The following is a 20,533-nucleotide window of genomic DNA, read 5'->3' on the forward strand; positions in this document are numbered from 1 at the left end:
TAATAGCAGAACCATAAACTTTATCATGGGAATTGCTATAATTCTCACTGATGTTATTCAACATATATTCATTACATTTTCCATAAATTCGATACCATCAACAATTATGACTAACACCCACCTCTAAAACTCTGTAACTGGGATTGACTGTATGTCAAGTACCTGAGAGTTATGGCTAATAAAATTATTTTTTTTTTATTTATTTAGATTTATATACCGCCCTCCCCAAAGGCTCAATAATTACCTCATTATTTCACTGAAGGCATCTCTGCACAGGTGTAAATCAGCCACTACTACTGAAGTGAGCTGACACACTACTCCCTGTGGTCATGAAGATATTCCACATCCTTTTCCATTCTCAGAAATACTTATATTGAGAGTCTTCAAGTGTTCAGTAGCATTTCCTTAGCCGCCTTCGCACTGGCTAAACGTATTTTTCAGAACACTACCTCTTTAAAACTGATGGGGGAAATAATATGTACATTCAGTTTGCCAACTAATCTAGGCTCTTCAGCCAGCACTGGATTTCCATTGTGGACCTCAAGAGTTGAACCAATGACTCATCTTTGATTGAGAACATCATGTAGCACAGTCTGACAGAGCTAATCTCTGTGAAATTATTTTGGGTAAGGAGGACTCTTCTTTGCCTTCTGATCTATTTTAACTGCAGTATGCTCTAATCCTACATGTGTTTTATGATACCTGCTAGTCATTTATTTACCAGCTTGCAAATGAAGGAAAACTCAGGTTCTTATTGAAATAATTACCAACTTTGGTTAGAAATGTCACAGTTCAAATAAAATATTCATGTTTTATTGTTTTATATTTTTGTTCAATTTATTAATAATCTTTATATTTATATATATATTTATGGCTTTGAGCAAAGACAAAAGAAAAAAATCTAACTCATCCCTGATCATACAATCATCGTAAGAATCAGTTCGATGTATTGTCTTTTCAGCGATACGATCCACGTCATCATAAATACATTTCCTCCTATACAGATGTGAGATTCCATTTTTAAGGGCTTTTGTATATATATGTGTATATATATATATACAGAGAAAAATAGGTCAGTTCTCAAAATAGCAATGGATATTCTTTATATTACATAAATGAGTCATTTGTTTCATAACTTTAATATATATATATATATATATATACACATTCATACATACATACATATATATATATGTATATCGTTTTTATACCCTGTACCATTTTGAGTAACTTACAAACCTTAGATTTTGCCCATTCTATTACAAAGTCATTAAAAAGTTTTTTTTTCATTCTATGGTTTTACTGAAAGACCATGGATGTTAATTGTTTTATTATACTTAAAATAAAATAAACATATGTATAAAAATAGTTCACTACCAACTCCATTTATACGCCTATCAAATGTAAACCTTGAACAGTTTTAAGGACCAGAATATGATTCATCATAAGTTGGATATAATTTATTATCAGTATTAAAATAAAGTCAGGGTTCTATTGTACCAAAAAATAAATGGTCTTGCAGTTTATCCATAACACTTCAAAGTTACATTCCTTGTATGCGATTCCTGACCACTCCCATATACCGCTAGCATCGTATTCATGGAATAAATGACATCCTTGACTTGATTTCACTTGGGAAGCAGGATTCGCTAAGAAAATTTAAGGGCTGTTAATTTATTTAGGTATTAGAAATACCATTTGAAAAAAGGCATAGCAGGCAACATGATGTTTGGATATTGCTCCTCAAGCCACCCAGTTCCACAGATGTGGTCTTTGAGGACAATGAGGCCCCTTTAAAGACTTTGTACACTTCAAAGGCTGAAAACTTTGGAGGCAATCCCATTGGGCTCATGAAATGGATGCAGCTTGCCCCTTAGAAACACCTGCTGGATTGCAGTCTTGGTCACAATTAGAACAAGCTTAGCTCAGAAGCACCAGAATATGCAGTTCTGTAATCTTCTTCCATTCCCTTACCATTAATGGGCACATTCCCTTACAAAATACTCGTCGTTGTGGGCCAAAAGGGTAGATAACGTGGGTTTATATAGTAGTTTTGGAATGCGGTTCAGTTATGACATGGCCAGGTCCGTCTTTGTTCAGCTGTGACCTTCCTCAGGCACTAATAAATTGCTAAGGGATGTCCTTCGCAGGGAGGATGGCACAGGTTTGCTTAACTTATCCCATGTCTGGTTTTGTAGCATAGTTCTAAATTGGAGGCTGGGGAAGTAGTACCACAACCACCAACCATTGTGGAATTTATGTGCAACAGTTGTTCATCTGGACTTCGATTTTTTACGTGGGACCATCCAGTTCTCTCTCTGTCACCCTGCCTAGAGGAGCTCAACATACAATCCTCACACAACCTCCACGTGGCCAAAACATTTCCTATAGCAGCACAGCCACTATCTCTTGTAGCTATCTCCAACATCCATTCACATGGTTAGGAGGGATAAATGGTTATGTACCACACAACTGCTCATGTTACAGGAGTTGATAGTGTTGTGGGTAATGCATTCATGTCCACAGCTGACCCTTGAAAAGCCAACCATCTGGAAACACCCCAAGTCAGAAAACGAAGAGCAGAGCAAATGAAAGAAAAGTTTTACAAAACCGTATGCTTTAACCCTGCCTTCTGTTACGGTGTCCCTCCCTTTTTGTGCAAACATTACAAAGAAAAACAAACAAACAAACTCTAATTTCTATGGTTGAAACTACATGCCGTAGTAGGATATGTTGTCCAAATTATTATAGTACACACTAAGCGAGTTGTGCATTCCCAGACAGACATGATGCTATAGTATACTCAGTTGTTTGTAAAAATACCACCACAGTCAACTACAAAACTACAGTGAGGACACAGAACACGCTTGAAAGCTTAACAAAAGCAGTGGTTGCCCCCCCAATCAAAATCTCTTAACTTTAGTCAGAATTATAGGAAATGAAATGACAATCAATTCACATTTATCGTTTTCTAAACTTAAGATACATGATTGATTCCCCACCCCAATGACTGACTGAATCTAATGTTGGGATGCAAGATCCATTGTTGGTTCATCTTTTGGTTTGTTTTCTGCCCCCCCCCCCCGCAGCCCAAATTAAAAGAAAAAACACAAGCATGCATGGAATATGTTCAGTCACTGTCCATGGAAAAGAAGAGGAAGGGGATGGTCCTGGTGAAATACACATAGCAGGATCAAGCATACAATTTTGCATAAAAACACTGCATGAAAAAATAGCATTGTAGGTCTCAAGCCATTGCATTACAGTTGTGTTGCGCTTTTATAGTTAGTAAAATTTTTAAATGTCATATTTTGGCATGACAAGCTGGAAACTAAACTTCTAAACAAATACTTTGCGATGGTACACCACACAGGAGCTATTTTTTGTTTGAGTAATTGGGTTTAAAAAGTTATTTACAGAGAGATTAATGAGTCTTTGCTAATTCCCCTCCCCCCATATGAAGACAGAAGTACACCCAGATTTCTTAAAAAGAGTGATTCTGATGAAAGATTTCATTCAGAACAGCAATAATGCTAGACCTTCTTCGGTAGATAGTCATAATTGAATTGGTCCTTCAATTTAAACCCAAAGGTAAAGCACCATAAAAGGAAACTTCAGTTCTAAAACGGGAAATGTTGACTCAATTCTCTTTGATAAATACAAATAAAAAAAAGGATTGTTTAGCAGCTCCTGATTTCACACCAACTTGTATTGTGTCAATTTAATTTAATTTGAGGCTTAGTTCCTGAAGTTAATAATACTGTCATTTAACCATGGAATTTCACTTTCCATCAGAACAGGAAATCTCTTTTATAAACAGAGAAGCAGGTTATAAATAAATGATATTACAACCAATTGTTTTAGACTCATTTAACAGTTTATAAGAAAGGAAGACATGAGAGACCACTTGGGTATCTCTCTTTTCTTTTGGATGTCTGTCTGTCTCTATATATTGTACATTCGAATTTAAGAGTTAGATTTGTCTACAGCTTTCCTTTTCATAGAAGACAGCTGGAGTCTTCTCAGAAAATAGGTTAACATTGTTTTCTGATAGCAATTTCAGTTTATGTCAGTGTCTCCACTTTATTCATAAGTCTGCATGGATCATAAGTTTGAAGCAAATCGTGGTTTATCCCCCTCTAGTTCAGTGTTTAAGACTGTGGAAGAATCCCTTGGTGGCATGGCCATTGATGGCGTGGCCCCTCGTGTGGGCGGAATTGCTCCAGAAGACATCTGGCGGAATAGGGCAACCCTTGGCGGTACTGTGCCTTTGCTTCCAGCCTGGATGACTGTGCTTTGGAGACTTGAGACTGGCTGCGGAAGGGAGGCTAAAGATTCTCCCACTGTTGGATGAGGTCTAGAAACCATAGCAGAAACCTCATGGGGCAAAGAAGGCTGTGAGGCAGAGAGGGGTCTCACCTCTCTTGTCAGACTAGCATTGTGAAGAGCTTGCGTGCTCTTATGGACATCACTCTTCTGTGATGTGCTAGGTGTTTGCTGTGGCTGCTGTGACTGCTGTTGCGGTGGTGGTGGTGGTGGTTGCTGCTGCTGCTGCAGTAGCGATAGCTGTGAAGCTGTAGGTGTTGCATACTGAAAAGTTCGGCCAGCCAGAGGGCTTTGTATTGGGGGACTGCAGACCGCCGAAGGGTAGGAGCAGGGTGAGAAAACGGCAGATTGCTGGGGTGTTTGTGTACTTGGCGTCGGAGAATTCAGGCTTCCATGAGAGAGGTTGGGAACAGAATACACTGGTGGGGACTGCGTCCTGATCTGCATCGATGAGGCTGAGCCTGGAGTGTTAGAATTCAGTGCTGACATCTGCTGCAAGTTCATTGGGACAACAGTCTGCACCATCTCTCGGTCGTGTTTCACTATCTGCTTCAAGATTTCACTCTCTTGGTTGTTGAAAACGCCAGTATTGAGGTCTTTTTGGAATTTCTGCAGAAGAAGCGAATTTTTCTTTCCTTTGGGGGAGAGCATGAGGGGTGGGGAGGTAAAATGGACACAACGGCATACAAAGTTAGTAAATTCCCAACATGGTGGGAGACAGGCAAGCAACATTTTGTGTCAAGGCAATTTAAGGTCATAATGAAAAGAATTGAAGACCATCGTTAGCCACATTTTTTCTGCATTCCCAAGTTTTCTGTCATGTTTGAACATGACCAAGAAATATATCTGAGGATTGAAACAAGCAGATGGAAAATGTGGCTGTACAGAAAGGGGTAAGCTTGATTCTTAATGGCCACAATCATTGAGATCATCAGGGTTAAGGACATCCCCTATGGCAGGGGTAGTCAACCTGTGGTCCTCCAGATGTCCATGGACTACAATTCCCATGAGCCTGCCAGAAAATTCTGGCAGGGGCTCATGGGAATTATAGTCCATGGACATCTGGAGGACCACAGGTTGACTACCCCTGCCCTATGGTGTCCCCAAGTGCTTCCCTTCACTTTCTTCTATCCCACTGTTATACTTATGATAACCTCTCATGGTGGCTACAAAACCTGGCACCATTTAGTATTGACCTCCTTGCCAAGGGTCCCAGGGAAATATCGTTTTGCAGACAGAACAGAAGAGATGAGCTTCACCCTTTAGCTTCACTTGCTTTGCATCCCAAGGACTATCAGAGCAAGCCCCACAAACTTCCTATCCATTCTGACAGAGGTCTTTTGCTAGTCATTAATGACACACCGAATGCCTACAAATGCCTACAAATGCTTCCACTGCCATTTCGACTCTTAAAGAGCCAATATTCTCTGCCATCTAATAATATGGATTTAATGAAAGTGAAGGGAAAAGGCAGCCATGCGACCCTAAGTATTAAACAGTTTGACTTTCTCCTTGCCATGCAGTCCTGACTTCATAAAAGCTAAACATGTTACGTAAGTTATTAAAAATATACCCATTTAACACATTTCCTAGAACCAATTATTAAACTTCAGTAAACAGTGACCACCAGATTGAGAAGGACATCTTCCTCTCTGTCTTCTAACTCAGGGGTAGTCAACCTGTGGTCCTCCAGATGTTCATGGAGTACAATTCTCATGAGCCCCTGCCAGCGTTTGTAGTCCATGAACATCTGGAGGACCACAGGTTGACTACCCCTGTAATATGAACCGGGTTGCATAATATGGGTCTCTGCAAACAAACAGAAGACCTTCTCTATCTCTTATAGAACAGAGGATGCAATTCACAAACCCACTTGCCAAAAGTAATTCTACTGATATCAATAACAACTTGAACGTTCCTTGGGACAATTTATTTTTTTAGCGGTGGTTAAAATTCTAAGAAAAATTCTAAGACCTAATGTTTGTATCTCCCTAAAAGTTTACTGCAATCTCAAACCCTTGCGATAAAACAACTTTATTATTATTATTATTATTTATAGTTGGGCTTACATAGCCAATGGGGCGTCAGTGCTGAGGGAGGGTAATGCATGCTCTGTGAACCTGGGCAATCCCTTGGATAACTCGGGGCTGGTGAAATGGAGAATTACCTTGCCCACTGTCTGAATTGGTTCACCACGTGGATTGAGCGATTCTCCCCAGGCCACTGGTTTCAGCCAAAGAAGGGTCTGTGATGACATCAAGAAAACTGGCCAATCTGTGCAATGACGTGTTCCACACGAACCATTTTTTTAAAAAAAAGAAAATGCAGCCTAGAGGCGGCTGCCGTAATGTGTGTGCAGCACCCAAGATATAGACCACAACGGTCATACCGTTTGGGGAAGGAAAAGAGCTTTGAGGCTCACTGGCCTTAATCCGTGCCGTGCTGATACTGGTGAGAATGCTGATAGCGCCCATACATGTTTAATCAACAACCAGAATCATTATATTCAGACTTAGATCCTCAAGGGCTATGCAAGAGCTTTCTGAAGCTCTTCGGATTAGCTAAACTTCCGCATGCTCTCTCTGCCTCTTGCAAGTAATACATTTCTTATTCATAAATTGACATGGCCGTTTAATGGAATGGAATAGAGTAAGCTTTTTTTAAAAAAGGAGCTTTTAAGTAGTTTAAATATTTGATTTAGGAATACTCATCTTCAATGTTTGTGTTCCTGCAGAATTCTTTAGAATCTGAGCTCCCTTTCTGTTTAAAGTTCCTGGCCCTCGTGGTATGAAACGGAACCGGCCTTGATTGCAATATGGCCCCTGGAGGGTATCTGTGAGCCTGTCCTTCCCTAATGGCCTCATCATCTTTTGAATGCCACTCCCCTCACCACCTTGCAGAAACCTTTGCAGATTCTTCAAAAACCTCAAAGGTTCTGAAGGTTAAAAGTAGGAGTGAAAGCAAAAGTTTCACCTTCTTGCTTCTGTTGAAACACAGGAAGTAATGGGGAGAGTGGTCATATTTTTAATGATGCTCAATTCTTATTCCCTGGTCTGATGTGAATTTGGGGGGCTTCTATAATATAAGGTCAGTATTTAGGGCTGCCAGCTGCCAGGTGGTGGTGGACAGTCGCCTGCTGCCATGCCCAATTGCCCTCCACCAGTCAATGTGGTGGTGGGAGGGATAAAAACAAGGGGGGGGGATGTATATGACATCATTTGGGGGCAAAATGCCACAAGTTATGTCACATGATAGTGCAAGGCTCTAGGAATGCCAGTGATCTCTACAGCATTTATCTAGAGCAGGGGTAGTCAACCTGTGGTCCTCCAGATGTCCATGGACTACAACTCCCATTGAGCCCCTGCCAGCGAATGTTGGCAGGGGCTCAATGGGAATTGTATTCCATGGCCATCTGGAGGACCACAGGTTGACTACCCCTGATCTAGAGCATTCCGGGGTATGCATAATGTCACTCCTGGGTTTTTACCTGGAAATGACCTCACAACATCAGTGACACCACTTCCCAGGGCTCCACCCCCGGAAGTGTTAACATTAAGGACTGAATTCTTCTCCCTCCCTTTTCCACCCACTTACCTGGTTCCTGCTGCTGCTTCAGCACTGGCAACCTGAAGAGAGAACAGCTGACCTCTCCTTTTCTTCCCCTACTCCTCTCTGGGGCTGCGGTGACAACAGTGGCAGGGAATGGAAGGAAGTCTCTGTCTCTTTTTCTCTTGACCTTCTTCCTTTCCTTGCCCCTCTGAATACAGCTATGGCAAGGGATCCTGGGAAAAGCAGTTTTCTCCCCCCAGGCCACCAGGGAGGATAAAGGGGGGAGAACGAAGGGCAGCTCTCCGTCTTCTTCATGCCAATGCGAGAAGCGCAGTAGCTGCTACTGGAGCAGCAGTTGCCAGTGAGATTACGGCAGGGTAACTCACATAGGGGGGGCGGATCATTGTGGGCAACTTTAGAACTCTTGGAAACAGGGGGGGGGGAGAGAATTATTGGTCTGCTAAGAGCAGCTACATCCATTTATTAGGGCTTATGTAGCTATGGCCAGAGCCTAAAGGAGGATGGCCCAATTTAAAAATGCTGAATGGCAAGGGTGACAAAACTTATGATGTCCTGGTTTGCAATGCAAATGTGCCTAGCTTGTAGTGCTCATGTAATTATTGATATTTTAATATGTTGAAAGTGTGTGAAATGTGTGGCACGACTTGTTAGATACATAAATCTCAGATGACTAAGGCAGCAATCCCAGGGTCAAAGTGCCACTCATGAGTCATTCCCTGATGATTCTTCAGAAAAAGCAGTTGGCTTTCTGATAGGGCGAGACAGGATTCTGGGTGTTTGCTGCACCAATGCGCAAGATTTTATACTCTATGCAATTGGCTCTGAAGATCTGCACTTAGACTAAGAAATGTGAATATCAAAAGAAAAGAGGGTGGTGGATGCTCCGCCAGATATGGATCTCACCTATCTAGAGTTTGGGGAAGCTTAAGTAACTGACTGGCAGGGCAAAAGACTCTTGCTTAGCTTGGCTTTTGAAGGCGACTGTCCAGGAGAAGGAAATTAGAATTTGTGTTGAAATGATATAATTACTGTAACTTTTAACACTGACTCAGACTTTTGAGATAAATCAGACTATAAATTAGAAAAAAAAAACATAGTTAAGCCATATCCACAGAAATTCAGTACATTCATTTATATTGTCAGGTACAAAACGTTTTGCCCCATAACTCAAAGGAGGGATGATCAGGGTTTTTGGGTGGTGGTACTCACCAGTACTGAGTACCAGAATCTTTTTTTTTGGGGGGGGGGGGTTGTTCCAAGTCCTGAGGGTGCAACGTTTTCATATCAGTATAGGCACCTCTTTAAAAAAAATAACAACAACGAAAGCACTACATGGGATTCTGTTCACTTTAGAAGATTAAAACAACATACCTATCCTGTCCAGTCTGTCGATGGCTACTGTTTCAAATGCTCTTCTCATCATGGGGTATTCTTCCAGAACCTCATTAAAATTGTCCACAGAAAGAGAATACAGTCGGCAGTATGTGTCTGCTCGTACACTGGCAGTGCGGCGGCCTTTGGTCAAAAGACAGATTTCTGGAGTACAGAAAAAGAAGGAACAAAGAGAAGGCAGTTAAATATGGATACTGAAAAGTTACCCAGGGCAGGAAGTAACAATTTAAACCCAGTTGTGGTTTTCCCCATATGTTTAAGGAAAACATGTTTAGTCAATGGAGTGAGTTACTTTATCTTTTCAATATGTAACCTTTTCCTGGTTTCTCCTTTCCAGAACAGAAAAACAAGAGCACAAACAATTCTGATAAAATAAATACTTGCATAAAATCTATGATGCCTTCCAGTATCCACCAGATGTTCTCAAGCAGTATTCTTATCAACCTCCATCTATTGGTGGAGATTTTACAGGAGAACCATCTAGGGCTGGTCTGAGGCTCTTTTGTTGCACTGGTTGAGAATTCATTCTCTCGCTCACCTCCCCTATAGCACTGGGGTAATGATGTCCCCAACTCTTCCTCTGCTCCCTACAAATAAACAGTTCATTTGTGGTGATGGAGAAAGAAAGGAAACATAACATAGATGTCTCTTGCCCCAGACTGACATCCCTGGGAGAGGGGAAATCATGTTCCCTCTTCATTTTGGTTCAAAAGAACCTTACTAGATCAGACCAATGGTCCATTTAGTCTAGTACTGCATTTCTCAAAGCAGCCAACCACTTGCCCTGGAAAGCCAATAAACAGATTGAAGGCCCTCTCCTGATGTTGTTTCCTAGGACTGAATTTAAGAGTTTTACACATGGAAGTTCCCATTAGTCATAATGGCTAGTAGATGCTAATGGAGCTAGTTTCTGTGAAATTGTCCAGTGGCCATCATTGTCCATCAGTACTCTTGACTTCTACGACATGAGGCCTTACTGGTGTGATCTAATCTAAATCAATCTAAGTCAAATAATATGAAGATACTAGGGACAAAGCACATTCAGGAATACAATGGACGCTAGATTGGGGGGGGAAGAACTCTGCGGATGGCATCCCCCTCCTCCCGGGACCTGGAAAGAATACAGGTAGCTCTTAGGGAACTCACCAGCAGGGGCAGCTCTTACGCAGCAGGGATCTGCAGCCTCCGAGCCTCAGAGGGAAGTGGAAGGAGGAGGGGGTGGTCAGGGATGGGGGACAGAAGGTGATTGGCTGGCTGCTGGACAGGCAGGCAAGCTGGTTGGAGGAGGAGGCACTCAGGGGCAGAACAGCCACCCTGAGTGGTTGTTAAACGCTGTGGCACTTAGCCATGTGACCAGCTCCTCCTCTTAGGTCTTACCAGAAATATTAAGTGGAATAAAGGTAAAGGTAAAGGTAAAGGTATCCCCTGTGCAAGCACCGGGTCATATCTGACCCTTGGGGTGACGCCCTCTAGCGTTTTCTTGGCAGACTCAATATGGGGTGGTTTGCCAGTGCCTTCCCCAGTCATCACCGTTTTCCCCCCAGCAAGCTGGGTACTCATTTTACCGACCTCGGAAGGATGGAAGGCTGAGTCAACCTTGAGCCGGCTGCTGGGATCGAACTCCCAGCCTCATGGGCAAAGCTTTCAGACGGCTGCCTTACCACTCTGCGCCACAAGAGGCCCTATTAAGTGGAATAGATATTTTCAAAGCATGCCAATATCTCCTCCAAGCTTCAATATCAGCCTTTATGAAATAAACATATTTTCTAGAGATTAAAAATGAAGATCAACCCATTAAACGTATCAAAGTAATTGCTAGACACTGTCATATCTTATGTGTAAATTGGAACAGTTATCAGCATTGAGAAAGAAGTCTTCTGAATTAGTTTCACTACAAGCATGGATTTATTGATACTGATAGTAATAAATGCTGACAGAGCAGATGAATATGCCAGTGGGAATGAAGTCCATTAATAAAAACCAAAATGCTGGGAGGTTAAGTCATTAATACCTGGGTCACAATAAATTAACTTGGGGTTAACATCAAGTGCCCCTACTAGGAACGCCTGTAATTGAAACAATGGCATGAGGGGCCATTGACTTATATGACCTACAGCATCTTGGGCAGGCAGCCAGCTCCCTGGGGACCAATGCTGTTCAATGTATTTATGGCCAGCTGCTGCTTGTGTCAAAAGGGAAGAAATCTTGCACAAAATCCTTTCAGTTTCCTAAGAAACCTCTTAAAAGCTTGCTCCACTAAAAGACAGCAAAACAGGGGGAGCAAATTATTGTTGATATAATAGAAGTAATTCACCAGCTAAAAGGGGAATTATATTTTCCTCAATTTTTACATGCAGGAACAGTGGTGGAACACAATTCTAAGGAAAAATATATTGGAATAATGTCAGTGGGCTTCTACCAAGGCGAAGGAGAAACTGAGCAGTGGGAAAGTTCTGGGTTGTAGTAGGTATTTCTCCCTCCCTCCCTCCCTCCCTCCCTCCCTCTCATCATCATCATCATCATCATCATCATTATCATCATCATCAATCTAAAATAGACTTTGTGCCCCCAAGACCAATAACTCTGGGCCTGTTGCTAAAGATGGCTGAGCTCCCCTGTCTGTGGAGTCCTGTCAGTGAGAGAACCTGAGGTATGAAATAGTCACGACTCTTTTTATATTTAAAAAATCTTTTATATTTTAAAAAGACTCAAGACAGGTGGCGAGTGTGATGTCCTGACCTACATGTGGCCCCAAAACCTGAGAGAGAGGTGTTAATAGATTCCTTGAAGGTTAAAGGGAGGATTACTTGAGAATCATAGAATCATAAGGTTCAAAGGGGCCACACAGGCCATCTAGTCCAACCCCCTGCTCAACGCAGGATCAGCCCAGAGAATCCTAAAGCAAGAGAGAAGGGAAAATGTAACAGGTGAGTAGATTAAGAGTATGTTAGGTGGGCCACATGATATGCTAAATGCAAGGAGACTAATGGAACTGATGATCCAGTATAGAGTGGCAATCATGCCCATCAAGACAGGAAATGGCCCAGTTATTACTGTAACTGCTAAAGAGGGCTTTGTCTCAGATGTGCGATTAGGTCTTCTCTCCGGAGACTGCAGCCAGGGACTGAACCTGAGACGTCTTGTGCTAATCTGTGCTGTTCTGCTTAACTTCAGGCAGAAAACAGATCCCTTTTGACTGGGTTGAGAGCTGCCATGCAGGTTAGGAGTGAACAGAGGTGAATGTTCTCCATGGACTTGACCACTTCCCTCTGTGTAGTGTTATGGCTGTGTGATTAGAATAGACGTCTCCAGAATGGAAAGTGTGAGTTCTTGTCTGGCTGCCTCTCTCCTTTTCAATCTTGTTACTGAGAACAAGAATCTAAAAGATAGGTGCGACTTTAGCAGACCATCTACATTTTCCTTTATTCTATTGAGCTACTGGCAAACTTACCATCTGTTTTCATTCTTCCCTATGCATTGGCTGCAAGACCAAATCTTCATCACAGAGACCAATGTATTCTGTTTGTTTGTACGGAGGCACTGTTGCCACAGCATGACACAAACCATGTTTCCTGCAAAGCATCTGGGTTCTCTATGGAGGCCTCCTACCTGCAGCTCCATGGAGCCACATGCAGGGATAACAGCTGTGGGATCCGCTGCATGATGCTTTTGGAGGATATGTTTGAACTTAGCTGGATGACACGAGTTAGCTGTTGCAGCATGCTACTCAGTGCCTTCTGTGCATAGCTAATGCAGGAGCATTATAGCAATGTTTCCAAGAAAACTGTAGGAGCATCTGTTGATATTACTATGGTAGCATTTGTTTCTCCTGCTGGCTGAGCATAGAATTGTAAATAAATGATATTAGCATTGCCCTGGCAGGGGATTATTTCTTTTAAAATTTGTGTGCATTCAATTACATCCCAGAAGTTTTGTCTATTTTTCTTCATATCTTAGACACCAGAAAGTAGTTTTCAAAACTACTCAAAGACTGGTTATTCAGGGTCAAATCATGCAAGAGCCTTCGGGGAGGGCGGTATATAAATCAAATCAAACAAACAAACAAACAAACCAATAAATAAATAAATAAATAAGACATTTGGCATCCATGCCTGGATCACTATATTGGTATTTTAGCTGGTGGTGGGTGGTATAATGTACGTTAGGGTCTTAGAACTGAAGAAGAGTAGCTTCATTCCTCTCATGTTGTTGTTCCAGTTGGGAATGTTTCCTGATGCCGGGAGTCTGTAATTGTTATTGTTTACAATTGATAATTGTCATTGATTGATTGATTGATTGATTGATTGATTGATTGATTGAAGCTACTCAGTGCTAAGATTCCAGCTGGGAAAACAGCAGTACCACAAACAATCAGACAATATGATCCATATTGGTTCCTCCATAATTACACCATAAATACATGTCTGCAGACTCAGTTATGGATGCCCAGCATCATGTGTGACTTAGCCCTACCACATCAGGTATCTGTGCCTAGAGCTAGATCACATGGTAAGCTTAGGGAAGCTCCCAAGCTTTGGGAACAAGACAGCTGTGAAATCCCAGAGGGAAACTTCCAGTTGTGTACAGTCAGATATTCTGTAGGGCCCTTCCAAGCCCATGTGTTGATAACAGCCCTATCTAAGCTTTCTTATCCCCAGTTTTGCCTATAGGCTGGAAGGGCTTATTGAGAAAATAGACTCTACCTAACCCAATTGGGTAGAGCAGAAGATTCCGTGAATCTATGTGGGCTATGTAGAAAGGCACTGAGGTGGATTCATGCAGCTTTTCCACTGGTGGAAAAGAGAGGTTGGGCATAGAGAAAAGTTATGTGGGATACAGGCTGCAAAAGGGATGGGGAGAGCTTGAGTGATAACATGGCTGGATGCAACCCACTGTTTTCTAGTGCTCTGAGGAGTCACTGCATTCCTTGGTTTGACTTCTAAATGAATAAGATTTTCTTGTGCTTTTGTGTGATTTTTTAACCCTGCTGCACAAAGGGTTCTCCCTTATCAATCATCAAATGCTGACACAAAAATTAAAACACACAAAAACTAGACTTCACCCTAATTTAAATTATTTGCATCATTCCCTTCTGCAGGTTTCCTTGAATTGCTTGGCCTTTTGGAACAATTGTCCGCACAAATGTTTTTTAAAAGAAGGCCAGTAGCTGACTGTGCTAATCACAGGGGGAAACAAAAGCACCAAGACAATGCTTACTGCACCTATTTATATCTGCAGGTCTAATACTGCATAATAAGAATTATAGATTTCATTGAATGGGAAAGTCAGACAGAGGGTACTATGTATCTCCAAGGTGACCCAGTTACAATGAAGACCCAGCCATGGAAAGTAGAATTAACATGAGTGGTCATTAATCTACATGCACAACAAATTGTGGGGTAATATCTACATAGCATTCAACACATTTCTGAATTTTTTTTTACAGTCCCAATGTTACATTTGTTCTTCTTTCTTAGCATTTACTGCTTCAGGTGAAAAAAACTGTCAACATTGTCGAATAGACTTCAATAAAATTTAAGCAACCCATAACTTCTCATGGGATAGTAAGCTAAGTGTACAGCAGTTGACATTGGGCAGATAAGGCACTCTGAGGCCAGCTCCAATTGCATAACTCTTCTTTAAACACCATCATAAAAACTTAAGAAGAACTCTGCTACCTCAGACCAGTAGTCCATCTAGTCCTGTATCCCATTTCTCTGAGCAAACATCCAATTGCCCCAGAGGACCAACAAACAAGGTATAGAAGCCAAAGTCCTTTCCTGATGTTGCCTCCTAGCAATGGACTTAAGATGTTCACTCCTTCTGAATATGGCTATGAGTAAAGGAAGCTTTGACTCTCAAAAGCTCACAGCATCTTCTTGATCTCCAAGATGCTATTAGACTCAGATCCTGCGGTTCTACGGCAGACCAACACAGAGACGCTCTCTGAAATTTACCATGATTAGTAGCCTGTATGGTGATCCCAATCTCTTCTCTCGCTAATGCACAGGATTTTCCCTTTATTTCTTCTTGCCGAGCAGTCCCTATATCTATTTGCTTGTCCATGGCTGTCCCACCCAGTTGCTTGAACATATATATTTTGATGATGTCCCAGCCCAGGGTACTAAGGAAAGAGACTAAAATCGCCTTCTTATATTTAACTTCTGAAATGGCACAGGAGAGATTTTTGACAGTTCAGAATAAACAAAATGTTTTATTTAACTTATTCAGAGCAATCAAGAATAGGATGCATGAAGTGAACCAATAATAAAAACTGTGGTAACATTGCAAACACATTAAATCCAGATAATATGTTGCTAACAACAAACGGTTTTTGGTTTTGAACAAGGTCTTTGAAACTTTGGGGAGAGGCTTTCTTTTCAGTTTCTGCTTTAACAAGTGTAAGTTTCTGTACATCACTTACACCTCACATTTAGAAGGCAGGAACATACAACCAAGTTCCCAGAATCCTTCTATATGTACAGAGCAAAGGACCACCCTTCTCTTTACAGCTATCTACCTTTTCACTGAGCAGGGATCACTCCTCTTCACTAGAAGCACAGTCCCTTTTCAGCTTCAATAGGGATCTTCTATGAACCTCTCACTCTTCTTGCCTCCTTCCTAGTCCTCAATCGGTGCTAAACTGTTTCTTCTTCAGCTGTCAAAATTCTGTTTGAACATCTTCTCCACAGAATTCCATTTGAACAGTCTGTCGCTCAACATTTCTCAGACTCTGTGAGGTACTAACCCTGTATTTCCTGTATTTCCCTTGATTGCCTATCTTTCATAAATCTATCTAGAAGCCTTTTAAAGCCATCTATGCTTGTGACAAACACTATGTCCATTGGCACTGAACTTCAAGAATTAATTACTTGTTGAGTAATGAATTTTCCCCATGTGGGCGTTTAGCATTCGCTATTCCGTAGATGCAAAGTATGATGTGTAAACAGATTAAGATTAATACCATGTTGCTTAGGACCTATAAAATGGAGATGACCAACAGCAACTCTACAACACTGCATCTGCATTGCCACAACACTGAGGGCAGGCATGTGAGTGCTAATTGTTAGATTTAGGGTATGATAGTCTTACATTTAAGGCTTTCAATAAGGGAACAAGGATGGCCTCAATCTCTTAAGCCAACTTTGATCCCCGCCACCTTTCTAGTCAAAAATCAATTCTCCATTTTTTCCTCAGAAGAAATTGCTTCGGTGTCACTCAAAGAACTATTATTTAGGGGAAGGAAGTGCATGTAGCTCTCTGGAGCGGGTGTGAGCCTCTCTTTTGTCTCCTCTTTCTACAACCCTTTCAGAGAACCAGCCACTCCAAGTGGTATTGCAATGCCTGGCTGACAATGTTACACTGATCCAATTACTGCCACGTAATTTCCCATATAAAATTACGCTTCTCAAAGTAATTACTTAACTCACAACATCACGTCAATATTAAATTAAAATCTGAAAATAAACGAGCAACATAACCAGCATGCAGTTGCCTTCTGGCAGTAGTATGGGCACAGGACTGAAAGGGAGACGAAAACTCTAGGGATGATCTGGCCACACACTGCATAGACGGCATCTCGTTTCCATTTTAACATGAAAGAAGGGAGAGGCAGATTCGTGCTGTCTTAAAATGCAGGGAATGATTAACATTTTTCACTCTGTTTCAGGCTCCCAATGTCTCCAAACAGGAAATTAGAGTTGCCAGGTTCCCCTTATCCGCAGGTAGGAGGTGGAGGGATAGGGTTGCCAGCTCCAGGTTGGGATACTCCTGGAGATTTAGGACTGGAGTCTGGAACCTCAGTGGGGTACAATGGCATCCTGTCTACTCTCCAAGGCATTTTTTTTTCTCCAGGAGCACCGATTTCTGTAATCTTGAGATGAACTGTAGTGCCCATGGATCTACAGGTCCTGACTGAAGGCCAGCATCCTTAGGAAAGCAGTCCCTAAAAGCAAATCTGGAACATGTTTAAAGAGTTGCCATTTTGCACTTTCACCAGCTGAAACATGCACTACTAGGAAAACAGGCAAGTTCAGTCCCTTTCAAATCTACTTCCTGCCAGCCAGGCCTCAAACAGAAACTTGTTTTTTTCTCAGCCCTGAATAAAAACAATCTTTCTCTTCTGTCAAAGGCCAACAGTGTTTCAGCCCTTGCCCAGGTATGCTATCTCTACCTGTCTTTGAATTCCCATTAATTAGCGCTCATTGTTAGTGGACAAGCCAATGCCAAATTGTGAAGGGAAACTCTGAAAACAGGACAGCCTAGCCCAGAACATTCTGAACATTTTGTGCTCCAAATCTGTCACTGATCATGTTTCCTATGGAAGGGACTTTAAAATGCGTTTCCGGAGGGGGCGGGTTGTTTCACAAGTACGGTTTCTCGTACAGTTATGAATAAACAGGTTTGTTTGGTAGTACAGTTCTGGCTTGTTGATTTTCTAACCCCCCCCCCCCCCACAAAAACCACTTCCGTAAAGATTGCCCTGCAGCATTCAGATAAAATATAACTGAAGTTCTGTTTGGATTGGCCAAGCTCTTGCACATTGTGTGTGAAATGCCATTTGTATAGCCCTGCTTTGACCAAGCCATGCCCAGCCTTTTCATCATCTGCTACAGAATTACAGATTAAAAACCGTAATGAATTACACCCTTCAAGCTGAGGAAAGCTGACTTCAGCTTAAATTTCTCAGGGAGAAGTGGGTGTTTCATCATGTTCCAGGCATTTTATGTTGCTGTCTAAATGGGCAAGCTGCTATCTAGGCCATATGGTAGCTTTTATCAAACGGAGGAAGCAGAAGACTCAGTGAGTTTTAGGCCAGTTTTGCTTATTTGTTGGCTTAAATATGCACTACTGGGAAACAGGCAACACTACTGGTTGGCTGATTCTTCTTCCTCTTCCTCCTCCCCTTCTTAAATACAGCCAAACTAGGAAATCATTACATTTTACTATTGAATCTGTTTATGAACCATTTTTTCCTTCCACCCATTTCATTAGAGAGCATTTAAAAACAGCAAGAACAAAACTTCAAGAATACAGATTTCCCACTCTGTGCTAAATAAATGTAGGAAGGAATTGGTCACTGTAATAACATGTTACAGCATTTATTTTGTCTTAGACACCAATCCGGAATCCTATAATCTTGTTTCTGCAGGGTTTATGAATTCAGTTTAGGTTTGAAAACTCCTAGAACATTTCCTTGAGATCTGGGGGAAGTGGCTGGAGAGGGCAAAGTTGAGGGAGAAGAAGGAGACCAGCAGGGGATCGGATGCCATAGGTAGTCAACCTGTGGTCCTCCAGATGTCCATGGACTACAATTCCCATGAGTTATTTAAAATCACTCTAACTGAAGACCAAATAAAATGTATCCTACAGCAGAGGTAGTCAACCTGTGGTCCTCCAGATGTCCATGGACTACAATTCCCATGAGCCCCCTGCCAGCAAATGCTGGCAGGGGCTCATGGGAATTGTAGTCCATGGACATCTGGAGGACCACAGGTTGACTACCCCTGCCATAGAGTCCTCCAGGGAAAGTGATCTTTGTGGTCTGGAGAATAGTTGCAATTCCAACAGAACTGCCGGTCGCCCCTTGAGATTGTCAACCTTGATTCAGTTTGTAGCCATCTATGTCCTCTTGTATTCATGGGACCAGCTAACCTACATCTTGGGATCATCTTGCGTACACCTTTCTTCTTTACACTGATTGAGGGAATCGAGGCCATCCTCCTTTATTTAAAGCTGCTCAGTGCTACCGAGCCAGGACACACTGAGTGGTGGTTCTCAGTGAAATGAAGGCTGCTAGGAGAGGAAGATGAAAATATTTATACTGTTTTGCTTAGTTGGCTTCCACCGTATTCAGGAAATACGGAAGAAGACACAGCTGCAATGTGCAGAACATTTCTGAGATTTTGAAAACACAACTGACTTCTTGGCAAGTCTGTTGGCTTAAATAGTTTGCGGATTGAAGTGTTAAGTCTGAGTTTTGCAGTGCATGAAAACAAACGATCCACACGCTCTCGATTTTCGACAAGTCCCAACGCAGACACTATGGCTTGACTTGTTAAATGTTTCCTAAATGAAGGCAGGCAGGAATATTGGATGGAACATATTGTTGGAACAGACACATCTGTAGTCATTTTAATAGAAAATGTCTTGGCACCCGTTACATATGCATATGGAAAAGACTCAATTTATCTATTTTCAGCAGAGATTCTCTTTTCATAATTTAGTTTTGAGCCTGCCTATTAATCTCTTGCATAGAGGACTGTCAATTCCAGCTTGGGAAATTCCTGAAGGTGTAAGGGTGATGCTTGGGTACTGTGGAGTTTGGGGAAGGGATGCAGTTAGGCAAAAATGTTATACCATAGAATCTACCCTCAGAAGCTACCGATTTCTCTTGGGAAATTAATCGCTGTAGCTGTGACATCTGGTGCAATTCCAGGAGAACTCCTACCTGCTTTTAGGCAACCCAGCCTGCATGTTTTATTTATCATACATTGTTTTGATTTCCCTATGGCAATATGGGCTGGATTTTAAAATAATATTTGTTCCCAAAGCTGTTAAATTTTTTCTTTGTTTAACTGTTTTTTTTAATTGAAATGTATACGTTCATTTAAAAAAAAAATTAATTGAAATGTATACGTTCATTAAAAAAAAATGCTTATGCCAGGCAAATTAGGAAACTGGAAACAAAATAATATCCCTAAGATACAGGAGTGCTTTTTAAAAATAAGAGAGATTTATGTTCTAGTGACATTAACTACTTATCAAAATAATAGAGATATTCACTGAGTTGATCTTTTATGGGTAAAGTACAATACAAAGAATGAATGGTTGTGACACAGTCTACTGATGTAACAGAATTGATTTTTGCTATATATTCCCTGTCATGTAAGAAGATCATAGTCTGACGAAGAGTGCTTGCACTCGAAAGCTCACGCCCTGAATAAATCTTTGTTGGTCTCAAAGGTGCTACTGGACTCTACATGGTATAATGCCATATAATCTGTTCTCTAAAGCAGGGGTAGTCAACCTGTGGTCCTCCAGATGTCCATGGACTACAATTCCCATGAGTCTCTGCCAGCGTTTGCTGGCAGGGGCTTATGGGAATTGTAGTCCATGAACATGTGGAGGACCACAGGTTGACTACCCATGCTCTAAAGCAACTGTGTTTACTAGGTGAAGAAGCAGGAGAAGATAGACGATTAACAAAACTTTATTAAGTTCAGCATCAGTCCTAATGGCCCTA

The 20,533-nt window shown here is 41.6% G+C and overlaps 1 protein-coding gene across 3 annotated transcripts in view; it reads right to left on the reverse strand.

Annotated features, from left to right (window-relative positions):
* Nucleotides 1-791: 791 nt before the first annotated feature.
* Nucleotides 792-20,533, reverse strand: part of HCN1 (hyperpolarization activated cyclic nucleotide gated potassium channel 1) — a 193,791-nt gene continuing 174,049 nt past the window's right edge. For 2 of the 3 annotated variants that reach the window (XM_077347082.1, XM_077347083.1), the window contains exons 7-8: nt 9,268-9,432; nt 792-4,961 (exon numbers count right to left, since the gene is read on the reverse strand). In XM_077347082.1, the coding sequence (XP_077203197.1) occupies nt 4,105-4,961; nt 9,268-9,432 (1,022 nt within the window). In that variant the 3' untranslated portion in view covers nt 792-4,104. Of the gene's footprint in view, nt 4,962-6,493; nt 6,572-9,267; nt 9,433-20,533 lie in introns of all 3 variants that reach the window. The other variant, XM_077347084.1, reaches the window with a different exon arrangement.

This window comes from Paroedura picta, chromosome 7 (genome assembly GCF_049243985.1).
Source record: "Paroedura picta isolate Pp20150507F chromosome 7, Ppicta_v3.0, whole genome shotgun sequence".
Classification (NCBI taxonomy): domain Eukaryota; kingdom Metazoa; phylum Chordata; class Lepidosauria; order Squamata; family Gekkonidae; genus Paroedura; species Paroedura picta.